Here is a 20,524-nt window from a genome sequence, read left to right as displayed (position 1 = left end):
CGTGACGCCGGACACTACAGGGGCAGAAGGCTCTGCCGGAACTCTGCAGCCGCAATCGGCTCTGATTATTTCAACATCGGGGTTCGGACCAACATGGCTGCTTACGGATGGAAATACTGATGACAGTCCGAAAGATCGCCTCGATTTGTACGATGGTAAGCAGCCGGGACATCGAGCTTTTCTCTGCGGGCTCTCGGTCCGGTCCCCTCCGGGCTCGTGAGCTAAGCTAGCTGCGCTGATAGCCAGCCTGCTAACCTCTCGAGGGGCAACATGATCACAACACACGGGGGGAAGAAAGTTGTCCAGCTCGGCCCGGTGCGAGCAGCTCTCCGGCTGCACCGATACCGTGGTTTGGGTTTATAAAAAAAAAAGCTGTTTCAGCCCCGAACCGGGGCGTGTTTGGACAGTTGATCAGCCCGCTGGTGGTTTGTTTACGTGAGAAGGGTTCGACCAACGGGCGGAAACCAGCGAGCTCAGCCCGCTAGCCCAACGGCAGCTTGTTTGGCTGTTTTAGGTGAAGTTGGTTGAAAATATCAAGTCTGGGCTCCTTTTAAAAAATAAATAAATCTTTTTTTTATCACAGCTGTTTCATTACGTAGAAACTACCAAAGCCCATTTAAACACTCCGGCAGCTGACCTCGGTTCCTTTGAGCCTGTGACCGATGGGTAAACCCGTCCCGTCCCGTCCCGTCCCGGGATCCTCCGGACGGTCACATCCAGCTGTCCCTTCACTGAACCCACCAACACACCGTTTTAACCTCCTCTCCTGCTGCAGAGTATTAAACACGTGAATCAACAGGAAACCTCTTACAGCTGTGACTCTGCATTTTTTTTTTTAATCCCAAAAAATTAAACACGAATAGAGTTAAAATATAAAATAAGCAATGATGCTTTTACGGAATTCAATGTAGGAAGTTGAATAAATATTTGTGCCCTCCGCTGTCCACATAAATTGGATGCATTTATAATATTTACAGAAGTGTAATTAGTGCAGAAAAGTGCTGTTTTCAATGTGAAATGAGCCCAGATTAAAATCTATGCAGCGATAATCAACAACAGTGATGAAGAAAAGTGTGCAGTCATATTTATGTGTAGAAAACCACCTGTGTGTGAGGAAACAGCAGGAGATAACGCTCACGATAAACACTTTAAATTAGCTGCTCATAACCATAAATGTATAATTACAGAAGTGAAAAGGTAAAACTTCGTCACTGCAGGTGCACAATTATCTCGTCTTTGCCCGATATCGCAAAAGAGTTACGTTCGTACAACATACGTCAAGCTGATTTAATATTGTACCTTTCACCTTAGACTTCTTAAAAATAAGTAAACCGGATTGATGAATCATTTGTGGACGACTCGCTGAGGCAGGTGAAGAGACCGACTGAATGATCGGTCCTCGACCAGGTTGTGATGTGATCGACTAGTTTGGAAAGGTTGCTGAAAGGTGGATCGGGACACCGGCCTAATTTTTCACAATCTTTGAGTCAGTTTTTGCAACTCGATTGCAGTTTTTTTTTTGGGGGGGGGGGGGACTTGATTTCTTTCAGTGGTTAGATGATAGGATTCAGCCTCTGAAGTGGAATTTATTATTATTTTTTTTTTATAGAAGAAGGTCCTTTTACAGAGATTTCAGGGAGTTCAGAGGTCACCGGAGTAAATGTTTGCCAGCATGGACTCTGCTCGGCTGACAGACAGCGACCTGTGTGGCAGGTTGTCCCGGATAGATCAGGGGTCGAAAAGGTCAGACTCTGTGACTGCTTCATTTTGCTGTGAATGCGACGGCTCCGTCTTCGTGTGTGTTGCAGCGAAGTCACTCAGGCAGCTTAAAGCCGGAAGATTAACTTCCGACTGTAACTTATCCCATTTCTGCCCGCTGCACCTCTCAGAGCTGACGGACGGCTCGGCCGATGCCTCGTACAAAGCTGCTGCCGTCTTTCCTATTTGTTGGCTGCTGCTGCTGTTGTGTGTGTGTGTGTGTGTGTGTGTGTATTGAAAGCAGTGAGCTCTTCCTTTGTGATTGTGGCTGGTACATTCACAGTGTTTTGTGGACCACACACAGCCTGGTGTGTGTTACCCACTTAAGTGTGAAAGGCCGGCATCGTTTACCAGCACCTACTAGATAAACAACAAGCGGGGCTAAATATTAGCCGCCGCTGGCACGTCAGCTCGGCGTGTTTGGCTCTCTGGCATCGCACCAGTCGCTGCCCAGAACCTGTTTTTTTTTTTTTTTTTCACAAAATCAATTTGGCTGGCGAAACTGTGAAAGTCACAAGCAGAGCTGGTCAATGCTGAAATCAAACGTTTCTAATTTTTCATTTAGCAATAATGTGCCAACGTTTTTCTGGGATTTTGTTTTGTTTTGTTTTGTTTTTGCAGAAAACAGTCAGCAGTAATGTGAGCGTGATGAACAAACTGGAAGAGAAATGTTCATGCAGAGCAGTCCCTTAACTTCTCATTATACCAGTACAAAACAAACAAACACGCCAAAACGACACCATTTATCTGCCAGAAACTGTGGAAATAGAAATTATCATCAAATTATCATAAATATATCCAAATCTTGGCTTAATAAAAATGATATGTCATCAAAGAGCCTTTATTCAACATGCCTCGTTTAACAATGTTGACAAAAATGACTCGATCCAGATTCTGTAAAAACAAAAAACAATCGTAGAGTGGGAAGCTTAAAAAAACAAAACAATCTCACCACAAACTGTTGAGCTGTGGAGATGTTCAGTTGATGTACTTTAAGTATGTGCTGTCCAGGTTTGGTTTAAAGTTGAGACTGAAACTTCATCTTTTACTCTGCAAACTTCAGTTGACACTAAAATCTCGACCTCCAACTGAGTCGCTGCTGCGGACCTTCAGATCGCTGATTTTCCACTGTTGTTTTTTTTTTTGTATTCCCGAATGCCCGATGCATGAAAAACATTTTATTGAAGATCCTAGTTGACATTCTTCCAGTCGAATTGCATTCATTTGATGTTTGTACTTAGTTTGAGAGTCAACATGCAGCTGCAAGACAGAAAAACATCCTGCAGACTGCTTGTCATGATTAATAAAAGTGATCACAGTGTCTAATCAAAGTCACTTAGCCCCGCTGTGTGGAATCTACTCTCCACTGTCGTCTTTAAAGAGCTCGCTGCCCTGAACAGGAGTCAGAGTTCACTTCACTTTTATTTCCATCAGATCAGGAAACAGTCGTCACTTCAAACCGCCGCCGAGACGTCAGAAACGCATTAATAATGTGTGTTTTCAGAGCCTGTTGATCAGACCCCCCCCCCACACCCCAACCCCATCCACCCACCCACCAACCCACACACACACACACACGCACACACACGCGCGCACACAGATATTTGCCTCCCTGACATCAGAATCCTCTTTGTGCTCTGGTTTTGTTTACAGCTCTGTGCTCTGTGTTTGTTAGATAAATAACTCAGCCAGGCGTTTCTCTGCTTGTTGACTTTACGTGGGCTGCATCGTATTTATATCATCATCATCATCCTCGTTTGTAATCTTGTTTTTCACATCATTTCTGCTCGATGTTTTGTTTTATTAAGACGTTCTCATTATTTAATGTCTTATTATGTAACAGAATGAAAAGTTTGTACGTTTTATCGATTAAAAGTGCAAAAATCTTTGACGCGTGACGATAGAAACGTGAACTCGGAGCAGTTTAAAGACGAAGTGCATCAACAGGGTCAGTCGATTCAGGGAACACCAAACAATAATAAACGTCATCTTAAATCATTTTTGGGAAACATTTAGAGGAGATCAAATGTTTTCAAATTGTGTAAAATAAAATACAATATAAATATGAGCGGTTGATAAAGACGCAACACGGCGGAGAGAAAATCTGTGTAGAAACAGAGGAGACGACGCAGGAAACACAGCTGCAGCAAACAGATGGTTGACAGAGAGGAAAAACAAAACAATGAGCAGGAAACCAAGGACAAAGGAGCTTTTCTGTTCCATGAGTTCACTGGTGTTTGACAAATCCACGTGGGTGTGTGTGTGTGTGTGTGTGTGTGGGGGGGGGATGGGGGGGGGTGGGGGTGGGGGGGTGTGTGTGTGTGTCTCTTTCTGAATGATGTGCAAACGTTCCAGTAAAACGTGCATTTTTTCTTGTTTTCTTCCGTTTAGGGCGCCAATGCCTCTGCCTTGGAAAAGGAGATTGGACCGGAACAGTTTCCCGTGAATGAACACTACTTCGGATTGGTCAACGTAAGTGTCCGTCGTTACACGGAGGTTCTGGGGAAACGTCGTACGCAGCTCCAAATACGACTAAAGTTCCAGTAAACAGCTGTGAACAACCACAGATCTTAATTCTCTCTGAATCATCAAAGAATCAGATTTTTTTTGTGTGTATATAGTTTGTGTGTATTTGTAATTTTTTCTTATTGTGTTCACCTTTTTTTTTTTCTAACTGTTTCTATGCTGCTGTGACGACTGAATTTCCCCCGTGGGATTAATAAAGTCTAAATCTTTTTTAATCTAATTGTTTGATGTGAACTGAAACCAAAACGAGCACAAAAACCGCAAATTGTTTTTCTACTCTGTCTTTCTTTCTGTTTCTAGTTTGGCAACACCTGCTACTGTAACTCGGTGCTGCAGGCTCTGTACTTCTGTCGACCGTTCAGGGAGAAGGTGCTGGCGTACAAGGTGAGCGATGAGAGAAACTGCAGCAGCTGTGTTCCCGTGCACACGTCTGCAGGCTGCTCACGCTTAAAGAATGCACTCAGACACACAAAAGCACCAGAACGAGCTGACGGCAAAATGATATTTAATCTGGATTTTATTGTGAAGGATTAGGGTACAGCGGCTGGATGTTTTGATTAATTGGGCGGGGAGTGGTGCTTGTGTTACAGAATGAGTGTCTTGAATAATATACTTTATATGTTGTGGTAAATTATGCTTAAATTGTGGTGGATTATGCTTATGCTATGCCCATTTTTATATATATATATATATATATATATATATGTTTAATCCAGTCTTTAATCAAATGCTATTATGATACTATATGCAACCCTGTCGACTCAGCATTAAGATATACTGCACACAGCTGTGTGCCCAAGGTCATGAAAACACGAAGTAAGTTTCGGTACGTGATAACTCACACGCGAGCTGAACTCAGATTCAGGAGGTCATGGTACCAACTCTCTATAATGAGTTGGTACTCCTCTTGTGGAACATCCGAGACTAAAGTCCCGCCCTACTGTGTATAAAGTATGTAATATCAAGTGCTCAGATCAGACTCCAACAGAGAGACCTCTGGTTGATGTTGGGCTCTCCGTGATATCATGTATGCTGAAGTTGCTGAATAAATCAACTTGCTGATTGAATCTGCCTATTGGTGTCTCTGATCAAAACAACTCGGTGGAATCAATTGGTGAATTCCAACAATGTACAGCAACTTTTGTACAAGAAATGCAGCTCAAAGTGCTTTAGAGCAATAAAATGACACGTACTGAGTGGTTGACATAAAGGAATTTAAAAACATGTTAAAATCTCATTTGAAAACTCAAATCGTGAATTTGCAGTTGAAGCTGAAGTGTCCTAGGGCAAGACACTTCACCCCAAGTTGCTCCTTATTCAATGCAAAAATTGTAAAGCACTCGCTATATACAGTAAGTGCTAATTATTTACCAAAAGTGGGATGTACAGTATGTTGGCCTTTAATTTAAGTATTTTACTTTTGACTTCAGGAATGTTTCTTATGATCGAAAATTCATTTTCCAAAGATTATTGTTGGTAAACATCCTCCTCTTTCCTTCAGGCCAATACAGTAAAAAATGATCCATCAATCTGTTGTTAAAGTTTCCTCAGACGCACTCAGTGTTTGTACGCCTCCGCTAAGTTGCTGTTTACATGTATATCTGTCCAAACCCATACAGATATTGAACTCGCAGTGACTTTGACCTTTGATCGCCAAAATCTTACCAGGTCACTGTTGGTACGAAGTAAATGTTTTTTTTCCAAATGTGAACAAATTCCATGAAGGCGTTCTGGAGATATTTGGGTTCACAAGAACCGGACGGACAGACGACGGGAACGTGAGGTCACAGTTCAGCCTTCCCTTCACTCTGTTATTGTATATCATATGAAGGCCTTGTTAAGTCTTAGTGGCTCGTCTTCCTCGCTCTTCCTCTCTGCAGGTGCAGCCTCGTCGTAAGGAGTCCCTCCTCACCTGTCTGGCCGACCTGTTCAACAGCATCGCCACGCAGAAGAAGAAAGTCGGCGTCATCCCTCCCAAGAAGTTCATCTCCCGGCTGAGGAAAGAAAATGGTATTTGTCCAGAACGATGTGCTGCTGCTGCTGCTGCTGCTGCTGTCAGAACGCACGCAACTTCCTGTAATTTCTCTGGAAAAAAAACAAAAAAACATCCATCCATCGCCAGATGTTTAGAAATCTGAGATGCTCTTTCGTTAATTGCTCGTTTAGACCAACTTCCTATCAGACACAGCTGAGGCTGGAGAGGCAGAAAGGGATGCGATGGAGGAAAAAGGGAGGCAGGGGTTAATCTCACAGCTGAGGATGTAAAATTGTCAGCCAAAATCATGCTGCGGAAAGCAGATGAGAGGAAAAAAGGAAGAGATGCTCTTAATTGGTCGTGTTTCTCACTGCCAAGACACGCTGATGTTTAGTTTCTGTTCCCTCTTTCCTCAACGCTTCTTTTTTTTCCACATCTGTTCCCGTCTGTATTCTGCTTTCCACTTCTCTGAATCATCCTACCGCTACATGTCCTTGTGTTTTCTGTCGTCCTCATTATCTTTGTGTGTTTTTTTTTTTTTTCCCTCTCAGAGCTGTTTGACAACTACATGCAGCAGGACGCCCACGAGTTCCTCAACTACCTCCTCAACACCATCGCAGACCTGCTCCAGGAGGAGAAGAGCCAGGAGCGGCAGCAGAACGGAAAGCTGGTCCAGAACGGAGGCGGAGGAGGGGGAGGGGGAGGGAGTGAAGGAGGAGGAGGAGGAGGAGAAGGGGAAGGAGGAAAGGAGACGCAGCAGACTTGGGTCCACGAGATCTTCCAGGGAACGCTCACCAACGAGACGCGCTGCCTCAACTGTGAAGCTGTAAGTGAGCTGTTTCTGCTGTGATGTCACGTCCTGTTTGACACCCGACTAAATGCTGGAAACATGTAAATATTCGAATGATACGATTTATCGTAGAAAACATCAAACGTCAGTGGGTAAAGATGGAGAGCATGTCGATCTACAACGGACTAGAATTAGCGCTCAGCGGTTGTCACATCTGTATATTGGTCCAAACTCAGTGACCTTGACCTACAAAATCTAAACAACAGTGTCTGACTTCCTCATTAATAACCTTCACTATAAAGTAGACGCTATGAAACCCACAGGATCGTTCAGTAACAGGAGAGTTATTTTAATCATAATTCTCCTCTTTTTGTCCTCCATCGTCTGTTCATAAAGCAGCGTTGCAGAATATGTTTTTGCCCTCTCAACAGGATGATCTGTGTGACCTTGTGCTGCGTTGTTTGTGCTGCAGGTGAGCAGTAAAGACGAGGACTTCCTGGATCTGTCGGTGGATGTCGAGCAGAACACGTCGATCACGCACTGCCTCAGGTACACGGAGTTATGGATCAAGAAATTCACTTCAATTCTGTTAACCGTGAAACATTTTACATGCGAATACGCAATTTCAGCCAACTCTAACTGAGCTTTATCAAAAAGGGAAATATTTGAAAGTTTTGAAATTATGCCTCGTCTCAGTCTTAAAAATAGAGAGTCCTATTTATTATAGAATATCATTTTAAACTCTATTCTCTCTGAGTTTTCACCTGATGAGAAAAGCCTTTTGAAGAAGAAACCTGAATTTGCCCGACGGACTCCTTCACATGATGCTGATTGTGCGTGTTTCTGCTCAACAGGGGCTTCAGCAACACGGAGACGTTATGTAGTGAATACAAGTATTACTGTGAGCAGTGTCGCAGCAAACAGGAAGCCCAGAAAAGGTCAGTGACGTTGTCTTCTTAGAGCCTGCAGATTTCAAATGTGATCCACTTTTTTTTTATTTTGCCCTCAGATGATACGTTATTATTTGGTGCTATATACATAAAATGGAATCAAGTTTTTCTTCTTAATTGTTCAGATTTGGTTGGAGGGAAATAGGTTGCAGTTTCTTTATCTCATGTAACTGTAAATTATCTTAAATATCCTTAATAGGATAGAAATGATGCAGTTAGAGTAGCTACAAGTTGAATTATTTCTCCTCCATCCTCATTTACACAAAAGATCTCACGGACGGTGTCGCTTTAACCGTTTAGTAACGTCAGCAGATATTTGTGGACTCCTTTATCTGTGCTGATCTGTGATCTGCAGCGTCGATGTGGTTATCAGGTCTGTAGTTGTCACGCATCTGAAAGCGTCGCTCCGCCGCCTCAAAGTTCATCTGAGCAGACAGACGCGCTCGCAGTTTTTTCCATCAGAATCAAACCCACCGAACCACATCTGACGTTACCGTGGCAACCAGTTCCTGTCAGATTCTGAGAAGATTATTAACTCCTGCGTGGCGGCTCAGAGCGGCCGGACTTCAGTTTTACATGAACAGCTCTGCTGCGTTTTCACGATCAGCGCTCGGCGGATGTGTAGAAAGCGTCCGTCCTCTGAGTCTCCTCACGTCATTCACACCCGCCGCCGTTTCTAAGTAATGTCCAGCAGCCTGAAAGGATCACCATGACAACAACGACGCCAGCGACAGCTGCTCGCCTTTACACCGAGGAGACACGGTTCGGCCAAACTAGGAGGAACACGCGCTTCTTTCCCTGGCAGGAGGTTCGTCTGGAACAATACTGGAGTCCACTTGGGGAGCTTTTCGTCCTCTGGGTTTTTGTCGAGGAAGGTCTCTCTTACTGTCCGTCTTTTTGTGTTTCTGTTTTTACGTCTACATTTTATTAGGTACATTTTTATGCTTCTAGTTGTAATGTCCTGTTCTTGTAAATGCGATATCTCAGGAATTTCTTTCAACTTGGCAAAAACATTCATTTGGTACTAACGGTGATCTGATGAACTGATAGGATCACATTGGCCTACACTCGGGAATTTTAAGAATGGCTGCAGGGAATTTCCAAAAAGTTGTCACAAATGTTCAATTTAACTACAGGGTCTATTTTGTCTTTATACATTTTAAACATTTTGCCTCCAGACCAAACCTACAGTTCAGTTTCAGTCATGTTCTGTCTTTTTATTTTATCGCTCTGAGAGGAAACTAAAAGAATCAACGCCCCAATTATAACATCGTCGTAGCGTTAAAACTCCTCTCTGTTGGTGTCTCTCTCAGGATGAGGGTGAAGAAGCTGCCGATGATCCTCGCCCTCCACCTGAAGCGCTTTAAATACATGGACCAGCTACACCGCTACACCAAACTGTCCTATCGCGTCGTCTTCCCTCTGGAGCTCCGCCTCTTCAACACGTCCGGGGACGCCACCAACCCCGACCGCATGTACGACCTGGTGGCCGTCGTCGTGCACTGTGGCAGGTGGGTTTCTATCAGAGCAGGAATTTTTGGATTTAGAATATAAATTTGATGTAAAATATATTACATATATTACACATTGATTTATATGATATAAACATTTATTTTTGGCCCTCCATCCAGATCCCTTTTTTGGGGGGTTTCATAGGAAAGAATTTGAAGGAATGTGTTTAAAATAATGAAGTTATACGGATTGATTTTTAAATCATCCGTTAACTACTTATCGGATAAAAACTTTCGGCAGAAAAAAAGTGAAAAAAAGAGTAAATAAATCACGTATCCTGCACACATGGCTCGCCGATGTTTTTTTCATTGAAGGTTGTTTGAGTTATTTTCCAGCACACTGAAATGCCGCGATGAGTTCAGGTGATTCAGGGATCCGGAGCGTCCTCTGATCATCTGACGTAAAGGAGCAGATGTACTTCTGAGTCACTCGTCGGCTCCACCTGCAGCTGAATTCTTTCCTCAGGAAGTTGGACTTCATATATAAACAGCAGAGCTAACAGGCTGCAGCCTGTCGACGGCAGCATCTCCCCGAACACGCGCTCCAAAAGCACATGTCGGGTCTTATTGAAATAACGTGATCTTCCTCTTCTGTCTCCGCAGCGGTCCGAACCGCGGACACTACATCACCATCGTCAAGAGCCACGGCTTCTGGCTGCTGTTCGATGACGACATCGTAGAGGTGAGAGAGCGTCTTCTCCATCTCCACGTTCGGTTCGAGCAGACTCGGACTGTTTTCTACTTCAACGAGTCATCGGTTTGGTTTCGCAGTGAATCACTGGTGTTTCTGTGGGTGTGGCGGGAAGTCATCACACTGAAAACCACACATTTTTATCTCACGTTTGTTCTATTACCATGAGAATGTTTATTTTAAAGATAGTAATCGTAAAAACAAAGCTTCTGGTGAACGTACTAAAACTCAGATTTTTACACTTCGGCTTCGCTGCCGTGGAAAAACATTTGTTTTCTGCGTCTGAGCTTTATCAAAGTCGGGAAAACGCTGAGTCAGAAGGCTTTTAATTTACAAATACTGTCAGTAAAACCAAAACTTCAGTATCCTGTTAGGTACAATTATAAACATGTTTTAGTTTTTTTCTTCCACTATACAAAGATAAATGGCTTTTTATTTCGCTGCACGTCATTTCATGCTAGTATAGAAAAGACTCTAAACTTTCATGGCGTCACCCTTCAGTGTCACAACTCACGCTGCTGATTAGTTTAAACATCAGTTTGATTCGTGGTTCGTTTAAAACAGCTGGAAAATTAATAGAAAAAATACCAACCAGACCTGTTTTTCTTAAATTGTATTATTTTTGTTCTTAAAAAGTTTCAACACAATTACGAGCAATACAATTCAGGCTTTTAAACAGTGATTAAAAATGATGTGAAAATGAAAGGAATAAGGGAGCAAAATATAAAACTGAATTCTGAACGTAAAAGAATTCCAAAACAAACCAACTAAGGAAGTGCAACTCGTAAAAATCTCTGAAATCAGACTGCAGGTTTGAAATCCCCTTCAGCCCTCGAACCCTCCGCTCGGCCTCGTTTCCCATCTCACCTCAACCAGACAGGAATTTAAACACGGCCGTGACTCCAGACTTCCACGGTGGATCCTGGCGCTGCTGAATGTTGTGTCTGGAAACCTCAGAAACCTCAAACTCTGCAGCGTAACGAGAAGTTCAGGAATCAGGATACAAAGAGATGAAGAGAAAACGGAAACGAGAAACCACCTGCTTCATATCTTTTTAAAATTAAAATAATGTTTATCTGAAACTTTAAACGTCTCAGTTCTACTGTTGGAAACCGAACGAGGCTCTTTGGATGTGGAGAATTCAAACCTCAGTCGTGTCTTAATATTTACTCTCTCCAGGCAGGTGATGCTGACACGAAGCTTCTGGCCGACTTTCAGTCATTTTTAACTTTTATAAATCAGCTAACGCTTCCATTTATTTCTCTGGGTTATCATGAAGTCGCTGCTCCTGTTCTAAAAGCCATCTGCTGTCCTCTGATGTGGAGACGGGCGTCCCACATAGGAAGCTGCAGCCCGACGTCCATCCAGCATGCGTGACGGCGCTCGTCTCCGGCTGAACGCTTTCCCGGCTGCGCTCTCGGCACGCTGCCGTCCCCGCAAACACGCAGCAGGGATGATTTATCGATCCACAGGAGGACGTCTGCCAGCGTCTCCGTCTCGGAGACGTATTAAAAGTCCAGATTTGACTCGACTGTCGCTGGCAGGCGACGTTTAGCCCGTCGTTTTTCTGTCTTCGTGTCAGAGACCATCAAACTATCAGCTGGCGGATGAAGCCGAGCGGATTTGCTTGAAGTTCAGTCTGGATTCATTGAAATGAGTCCTTTAGTTTCACATCTCTTCCGTACGTGGAACTTTTTGAAAGTCCGCTGTCTGCAGACGACGACACAGAAAACGAATCATCGACTGAGGAAAATATATAAAAGTAGTCGTTGATACTCTCCAGTTAAAGTCCACATGTTTCTGCACTAATTACAATAACAAAATGCCTCATTTGAGTCCAAACAGATATTCATTATTCATTTATTATTTTAAACTTTGCCTTGCATACAGCACACTGCAGGTTGAAGTAGACTAATTGCATATTTTTGCGTGCTGACTAAAAACAACAACACAATTAGAAACAGTTTTAAATAAACCAACTGGACAAAGTCTTTTTTTAAGAGCTTTGACTTCCATACAAGGCCCTGAATGATGTTTCAAATATTTCACATTTTCTCTTATTGGCTTCCTTCAACTTCCATCTGAGAGAAAATGAGTCAGCAGAATCCGACTGGCGTAGAACCCTCTAAATCATTAGAAGACGGAGGCGCAGCACTGAAGCTGAATGGATGTGAAATCATTGTGCAGAGCATCAAAAAAAGAAAATGACTTCTCCGATTTTATGTTGACGCTGTTCATTTATCATCTGGTCCAGCTTTTCTACATTTTTGAAAAGTATTACACATATACGGTAATAATGGGGAAAACAAAATATATGACATTTTATATCTCTGATTGTAAGACGTGACCTTTTCTTTTGCGCAAGTCTTCCACAAACTTGGAGAAAACGCTGTAAAGTGAACATTTAGTCCGAACTATGTTGTGAAAATTGTCATTGACAAATTGTTATTTTCACTCTCTGCTGATCCAGCGGCCCGATGCGTTACGCAATGAAACGACACCAGTCCTCCTCTCTGATCTGAGTTCGGAGGATTTTCCCTGTCCGGCTTTTAGGAACATTTTCCCAATTAAAATAGTTTATTTTACTTTGAATGTGGGCGGCGGTGGGAGACGTCGCCCCGCTGTGTGAATGCAGCTCGGCCTCGGCCGTCAGGGACTGGTGTTCAAAACTGATCCCACCGCCGCCGTGTTTTTCCACTACAGCAGGAAGGAGGCCAAACATCTGGTCCAAAAGATTCTGCTGAGTGTGCAGAGCAGAAACTCTAACTTATCATTTTTTTATGGTTAGTGGGGATTTACTCGCCCTGCCAGCCTCCCTGTTTTTATTCCAGCTTAACCTTCTTCTTCATCTATATTGTATATTGTTATTTTGATTTCTTTTTGGGTCTTTTTGTGGTTAGTTTCCGTTGGAGTTTTTCAGTTTGTTTTCAGGCCCACTGTGTCGCCTTTCAGGCAGAAAACTGCAGCCTCGAGCAAAGATGAACTCTCATGATATTTACCTCTCCGTCTTCCTCTCTCGCAGAAAATCGACGCGCAGGCGATCGAGGAGTTCTACGGTCTGACGTCGGACATTTCCAAGAACTCCGAGTCGGGATACATCCTGTTCTACCAGTCCAGAGACTGAACCAGCCTGCGGTAAATCCCCAACAGACTGTCACTTAAACAGAGGGGGAGGGGCTTACGGCGGCCACCGGCTCCGCCCAGTACGCTCACATAAGTATCCAGGCTTTATTCCCAGTAGGCGGAGCTTTGCACTGGATCGCCAACTCGGATCGGTTGAGACGTGCGCAGGTCGCATGGCAGCCTCCTGGATTCCCACCGTCGAAATCCTCTGAGTCCACACTGCAACAAGCACCTTAACGTACAAACAAAATTTAACAAAATTAGTAAAAAAAAAAAAAAGTCCGACACGCTCGCTTTGCACTGTGGCATCAGCTGGGAGGACCGCCAATCCAAGAGGCTGACATCGCCGTGTGCACAGAGGTGCGTTTCGGAGGTAAAAGAAGTTTGGGACTGTCGAGACGACGCAGAGTAACCAATCGGCTCTTTTTTTTTTTTTTTTTTTTTTTTTTTTTTTTTTTTTTTTTTTTTTTTTGGGATGAGACGCCTGAGGATGGCAGACCTCGTCGTCACGGTCACCACTGGTGTCATCACAGTCTTCTTTAGCTTTTACATTTTTTTTTGTGTGTGTGTGTGCGCGCACCACATGACGTGCTAAATTATCTTTTCCACGGTTTCACACTAACATACAGGTATAATGGAGAAAAAATAAATAAAAGAAACTCCTCGCTGTGAGGAATTCCACCAGTCACAAGAAAAAGCCACGGATACGAACGTGTAGCGATGGAACGGCTTGGACGTGTCGCGCAGCGCGGAGACGCAGTTTCTAGTTTGCAGTGTTCGTATCAGGAAGTGATGCTATTAACGTAAAGTGTTAAAGGCACAGCGTAAAAGGAAAACCAGCCACCAGGGCGGCGCTACAGAGTCAGGAAACTCATGAGTGGGACTTGTTGTTTTTACTTAATTCAACTAATACACTTTATTTTGAAAAGTTTAAAAAGGAAGTGAAACCAACTGACCAAAAGTGTAATTTACAGTATCTATAATTTAACCTTCAGTGTTTTATCTGCAGTTCATTTGTGATAAAAAAAAAAAGAAAAACCTCACATAATAAGAGATTTTTTATAAGCGAGTTTTACAAGAATCAGAAACTTTTGGACGAGCAGGAACATAAAATCAGTTAAAACTCAAAGTATGTTTTGTTTTTTTCTTAAGGTGAAAAATGGTAAAAACATTTGAAGGCTAGCGGAGGTTTGACATTTAGATTTAAAGTTACTGGTGTGTTAGTTGTGCCATTACGAGCAATGTTTGGTGCCACATTGGGAAAAACATTCAACAGCATAAACGAACTGTTTTATTTTATTTTTATTTATTTATTTTTTTTAGCTTTGTGTTGTTATAACACATCTGACTTTTTTTTTTGTAAATGCCACAATATGCACATTTTTAAAGGGACACACAGAGGAAGACTTTTATTTTCCTTCTGACATCCAAACTGTCACACTACGTCCAGGTCAAATGTTCGCTCGGTGTGTTTTGTGGTCTCACACACACACACACACACACACACACACACACACACACACACACACCCCGCTTCAGTACGCCTCATCGTTTCATTTCAGCCTCACTCTGGTGACTCTGGACTCTGGCTTAAGTTTTTCTCCTGCAGCTGCAGCTCTGGCAGGCAGTCGGAGGTTTTCCATAACGTGTGTTTCACTCCACAATCATAAATTGATGCTAAAGCTCGACCACATCTGTCTTTGAAATGGCTTCCTCTCCTCAGTGTCTCCTAAAATCTAATTTACCACCAGATTCAAGGATTCAGCTTCTGAGTTGATGATTTATCTCATCCTGTTAGTGGAGTTATTAAATACTGGACAGGACTGTTGGTTGAGGGATCCTTATTCATCCTTCACCTGCACCTCGTTACATCCCTGAAATGATCCAATAATTTGTCGAATATCAATCAATTTGCAGTTAATTGGATGAATAATAAATTGATTAACCCTAACCCGACATTGATTCATATCTATCTCGTATTTAACGGACAAAGATTCTGCCGATCGTTCATTCAGGACATCAGCTGCATCAAAAACAAGCGCTCCCTCTTTCTCCCACGATGCAGAGCAGCAGAAACAAGTTCTCATTTGATCTTAACGAAAAGAAAGTCTCCTGCTTCCTCTTCTATGATGAAGAGCACATATTAAAAAAAAAAAAAATCACATTTTTCTGGCAGCAGACACTGTTGAGGTGTAAATAAACGCTCACCAACGGGTTTTAATTGTGCTGAGTTTCAGAGAAACGGGAGCCATTTTAAAGCCTTCACACTTCCTCTCTCACTTCAAGCCTGCTGATTGACATCGACCTCCTTTGTCGCCTTCGTTATTATTTTTTTCTTTTTAAGCGCACAAACAAACCAAATGTAGTTCTTTTTTTTCTCAGTTTAGTATGTTTGACACTGCCGAGCTGGCGAGACTCCACCCAACCGGGCCGTCTCGGATTTAACAAACAAAGAAGTAAACTCGGGCTTCGTGACGGAGCTGCAGCGGGTGGGAGGTGATTCTCTGGGTTTTTATGTAACGGAGCAGTCGGCCGGCCGGGTGGAGTTTTATCTGAATGTTTTATATGTACAGTAACGTGGAAGGAGGGCTGCTGCTCGACCGGCGACACGCCGCCTGGATTTTGGAGGCATCTCGATACTCTGAAGTCACACGCTCTTCCTCCTGAGACGAGACGAGATTGTAAACACGCCATAAAAAATGTGTTTCTTTTTAAACCTTTTTAAACCACCGCCGGAGTGACGAGCTTCAGGACGATTCTGAGCTCCGATCCGGCTCGAATGTGGCGGAGTTTGCTGACTTTGTTTTTACTTCACCTGTCGGATGGTCGCGGTGCACATCACCGTCCTGCATCAGCGTTCTGACACTACCTTCCTGATCGTGGACATCTTAGTTGCTTTGTGGCTCCTAAAATTCAATACAGGAAAAAAAAAACAACAACAACGTTAAGCAGGTGAAAAGTAACAAAAATGACTGACCAGGAAAAGTCTTGATGCTTTCCAGTATTAAAAGAAATACCTTTTTCATTCAGAAGCAAATTTCATCATCCATGCTAAAGCCACATTGACATGTTTAAAATGCAGTAAATGGTGACATTTATCCAGCAGTAAATCTCTTCAGCATCAGCGAGCCACAATGTTTCACAGGTGGATAAAATCACCTGATTTAAAGTTCAGTATTTTTACACAAGAACATTTTATTTCACTCTTTTTTTTTTTTTTCAACTCATTTTTGGCCACATGATGCACGTCGGCTCTAGGTCATCCAAAGTCGTGTAAAACTACTGTCAGCAAATCCGACCACATCCAAACTCAATATCTGTCCTATTTTTTTTATTGGAAAAAAAAAATCCCCGAACAAACAACAACATAAAAAAAATCAACCACAGAAAGAAAAGATCACGAACGTCTCGTTTGGCTTGAAGTTTGTAAAATGGCTGAAAACAGCAGGAGGAGAGCGACTTCAGATGACGTGTCCAAAAGTCAACACTATTTCCGTCTCATGTCTGTGCTGCTCTTAAACTAACTAATCGACTTCAGGCGACTCCTCCGCATCAGCGTGTTGCGTGATGTTCGGGGTCGTTGCTCCACTTTGTTTCCAACAGTTCTGCAACTTTTTCAATAACCTGAAACGCAGGCCATCGACCGGATCAGTGGACTCGCAAACGAGTTGTTTTCATACCAAATGATGTTTATATTTTACGCTTTTTAAAAACAAACATTTTCACGATGTATAAATGAACACAAACAAGCACAACAGGAGATTATCTGGGAGGTGAAAGTCCACAGATTCAGTTCGGAGCTCAAAATGGATTGAAATTTTTTCACTGGTGTTGGAAACAAGGCTCTTATGTTTTTAATTTAAATCCTATTCAAATTATTATTATGAATGTTCATGTTAACTTTTTTTCTTAGATGTTTCACTTGTTTTTGATATATTTTACTAATTTTACTAGTCTACCATTTGTGTGTAGGCAGCTCTGGATATTTGAGAATTTATTTTGGGAGTTTGTGACGAGAGATGTTGATGTGTACATAAATACAGATGTTATTATTGGAATATAAATAATTGCTTGCTTGAAATAATCAGCAGACCTAGATAAGAAAAAAAAACAAAAAAAATGTTGGTGGGCATCATGACTCAAAAGTACCTTTTTATTCTGGAAGAGAATTTTCGCCTGGTGCTTAAAAAGGTAACTCGTCCCACCCATCTGGCATGCCAGGCTGCCCAAAACCAAACGGCCCCAAGTGAATGAGCTCACGTGTAATCTGACCGGTCCACTTAAATACACAAAAACCATCTGAAACCATTAAGATGCACTTGTTTTTAAGATTAGAAGTTCTCCTTTTAAGAAAACTGCTGTGCAGAAACTGTCCTGCGATCGCTGCGTTAACGAACAAATCCACCTCAGAACGCATGAAGGATTTTTCTAAAAGAATCAACAGTCAGTGTTCCTCTTTTCCTACTTTTTAGTTTTCACCTGACAGTGATATAATGTTGATCATCAAAGTGTTAAACAACTTTGCAGAACTGTTAACGGCCGCTGGCTGACGGTAACGCCACCTCCTGACGGAAGTAACGCATTACAACCAAGCGCTTGTAAAAACAGAACGATAGCTGCATATACTAATCGAGTTTTGTATATTTTAACAAATGTTCTAAAATCATGACGGATCCCGAATTAAGAAACAAGAGACGTCGTTACACAATTTGTCTGACAGGTTTATGTTTCGATTGTAAAAAATGTGCTTCCAGTACAAATGCTCGCTCACGATTTTGTCAAAACAAAATGATGTGATTGTTTTCAACAACGTTGTTTGTCTCAAAGAAAATGAATCCAGCCAATTCTTGTCAGATTTTTAAAACTCTAAAAATTGATATCGTTATTGAACATAAATACCAGGTGTTTCAATTTGATCCCCAAAAATATCACAAGAAGAAATCTTTGTGGATTTTTCATGTTATTAGAGAAGAGGCAGAGAGACCAGTTTTTTCACCAGCTGGTTTCACAACTAAAAGCTAAATGTTTATTCTAGTAACTCATCTCTGCCAGAAAGCAGCAAACTCAAGCCTCTTCTCCTGTGTTCTTTTTTTTGGTTTTTTTTAAAGCATTATGGGAAATGTGGTAAATACACTCCCTAAAGGAGATAAGTTGTCTTTTGGGTGAAATCAGAAGCACTGGCATCATGTCACAAAATATTTGGTTAAACAACAAAAAGCTGACTTGAACAGGTGGATTTTTTTTTTCTTTAAAGAATCGGTCATCCACGTCACTTCCCCTTTTTCAGACTCACCACGATTGTAAATGTCTCGAACACGACGTGTGACGGGCGAAAAAGTGACTGAATGTGTCATGAACACTCCGATATTTGTACGTCGCATCACGTGTGCAAAGCGACAGCAGCCTTACACATATTAACAGCAGACAAACTTAAGGATTGAAACAGCTTCAGTGCCTTCGGAAAATATTCTTTTACAAATTCGTCACTCTGAAATTAAACCTTACGAAAAGCTAAATTATGTTTTTGCATTGATTTACATAAAAACGTGTTTAGGTTCTTATCCAGCTCCTTGACACCGGCAGTTTTCTGCCCAGGCTTTTGTGTCAGACTTTTAATTTGTCTTAAATTGTACGAAGCTGCACGGACCGAGAATCCGTCTGCTGTGTTGTTGGTGTTTGTGGGGCTGCTGCACTGCTGCTGCAGCAGCCTGCACATCCTGCTGTCTGAAGTTCATTCTGAATACATGTAGATGCAGTGAAGTTTGGGAACGACGGCTGGTTCTGATGGTGTCCGAACTGTTTGAAATTAAACACAAACTGGTTTTGAAGATGGAATTTTCTCAAGTGTCTTCTGTCATTTGTCCGATTGAATTTGTGTCAACTTATTTTGCAGTGTATGGACCAATTGGAATTATATAATAATAATAATAATAATACCGCTAATACTTTTCTTTATTCAAAGGTGATTTCCAGATAAGAAGATTTGACCTTGATCACTAAACAGATGCTGGAAATCTCTACATACAAGGTTCTCTGACTTTCACTGACCAAAAAGTGAACTTTTGGGGCTTTGATGTCGACTGTAATGTTTTTAGATAACAATTTTATCTATATTCTGATTTACTGGTGACAACGTGCATTTATAAAAAAAAAAAAAAAAAGACTACATTTGAAAGGTTATTTATTATCCTCTTGTTTTTTTATGAGTTAAAGTAAATGTAGTTGTCAGAAGTGAATTCATTTTGAAATTATTTTTTTTTTAGCATCTAATGATGTAGTTAATTTTTTGTGTTTTTTATGGGGATCTAGATGTAGAAACCAAATCTTGATCCCAGTGCAGTGTTTAAAAATAGGATAAAAAGACGTTTGTGTTTGCAGGGGAAAGCAATGGTGAAGTTGGACTCACGTCTGTCGGCTCACGCCCGTCTTCATTATTTCTGTCAGGATAAAGCAGTCATCATCGGAGCAAACTTTAGGCTAAATTAGGTACTTTAAAACATACAAATTAGCTAAATTTACTCTGTCATTTTGTAAAAATTCTACGGCATAAAATGTGGTTCACTTATAATTTTTATTTTAAGTAGCAAGAACATTTTAATCCGACCGGAGTGTAAAGATTGACCTTTGTTGTTAAGCACTTTAAGCCTTTTTGGGCCTTTAAAAGTTCTTAAAATGTCCAAACTGAATCTCCATCAAATAGTGCTTCTCTCTAAAGCCTCAATTGTGCTTCATTTTCATGGGTTACAGGCCAACAATGTTGGCAACGCTAATAAAGTAGTATTTACCTTCCTGCTGGATGATTCTGGACTCGTACTGACTGAGTTTCCCATCCTGACAGTTTCCTGCTTAAAGGTGGATAAAATGAACACGTGTCATAAAAGAAAAGCTTTTATCAAAGTGTGAGAATGACTGTGTTAAAAGCAGGATCGTAGGTGACTTTCAGCATCTGCAGTTCAGTCGAGCAGAGAAAGTAAAAAATAAAACTAAAAAAACCTCTCCAGTATTTAAACGGGAGCAGTTGAAGTAGAAAAAGCAGCGTGTTGGAGGATTTTTCGTCCTCTGACTCAAATCATTGTTTTTTAGATGCTTCTTTCTCTGCCAAAAGTTTGACTGTTACTCAGAGAAACCCTTAAAAACAAATACAATGACTCAGTCCAATTCATCCCTCCTCTCCTTCAACAAATAAGCAACGACACAAAA

General features: G+C 41.8%; 1 protein-coding gene across 1 annotated transcript; it reads left to right on the top strand.

Annotated features, from left to right (window-relative positions):
* The first annotated feature begins 12 nt into the window (after window positions 1–12).
* Window positions 13–13,765, top strand: usp12b (ubiquitin specific peptidase 12b). The gene is made up of 10 exons (XM_069172148.1): window positions 13–155; window positions 4,150–4,230; window positions 4,585–4,668; window positions 6,165–6,294; window positions 6,811–7,085; window positions 7,522–7,598; window positions 7,904–7,987; window positions 9,313–9,510; window positions 10,114–10,192; window positions 13,224–13,765. The coding sequence occupies exons 1-10, from the start codon at window positions 108–110 to the stop codon at window positions 13,323–13,325; spliced, it is 1,158 nt and encodes a 385-aa protein (XP_069028249.1). The 5' UTR covers window positions 13–107; the 3' UTR covers window positions 13,326–13,765.
* Window positions 13,766–20,524: the final 6,759 nt, after the last annotated feature.

The sequence above is a fragment of the Embiotoca jacksoni genome, unplaced genomic scaffold (genome assembly GCF_022577435.1).
Source record: "Embiotoca jacksoni isolate LCO1_2020_lvr unplaced genomic scaffold, fEmbJac1.0.p SCAF_51, whole genome shotgun sequence".
NCBI classification, from domain to species: Eukaryota; Metazoa; Chordata; class Actinopteri; family Embiotocidae; genus Embiotoca; species Embiotoca jacksoni.
The sequence above is the reverse complement of the archived record's forward strand: the minus strand, read 5'-3'. Positions and strand labels throughout refer to the sequence as shown.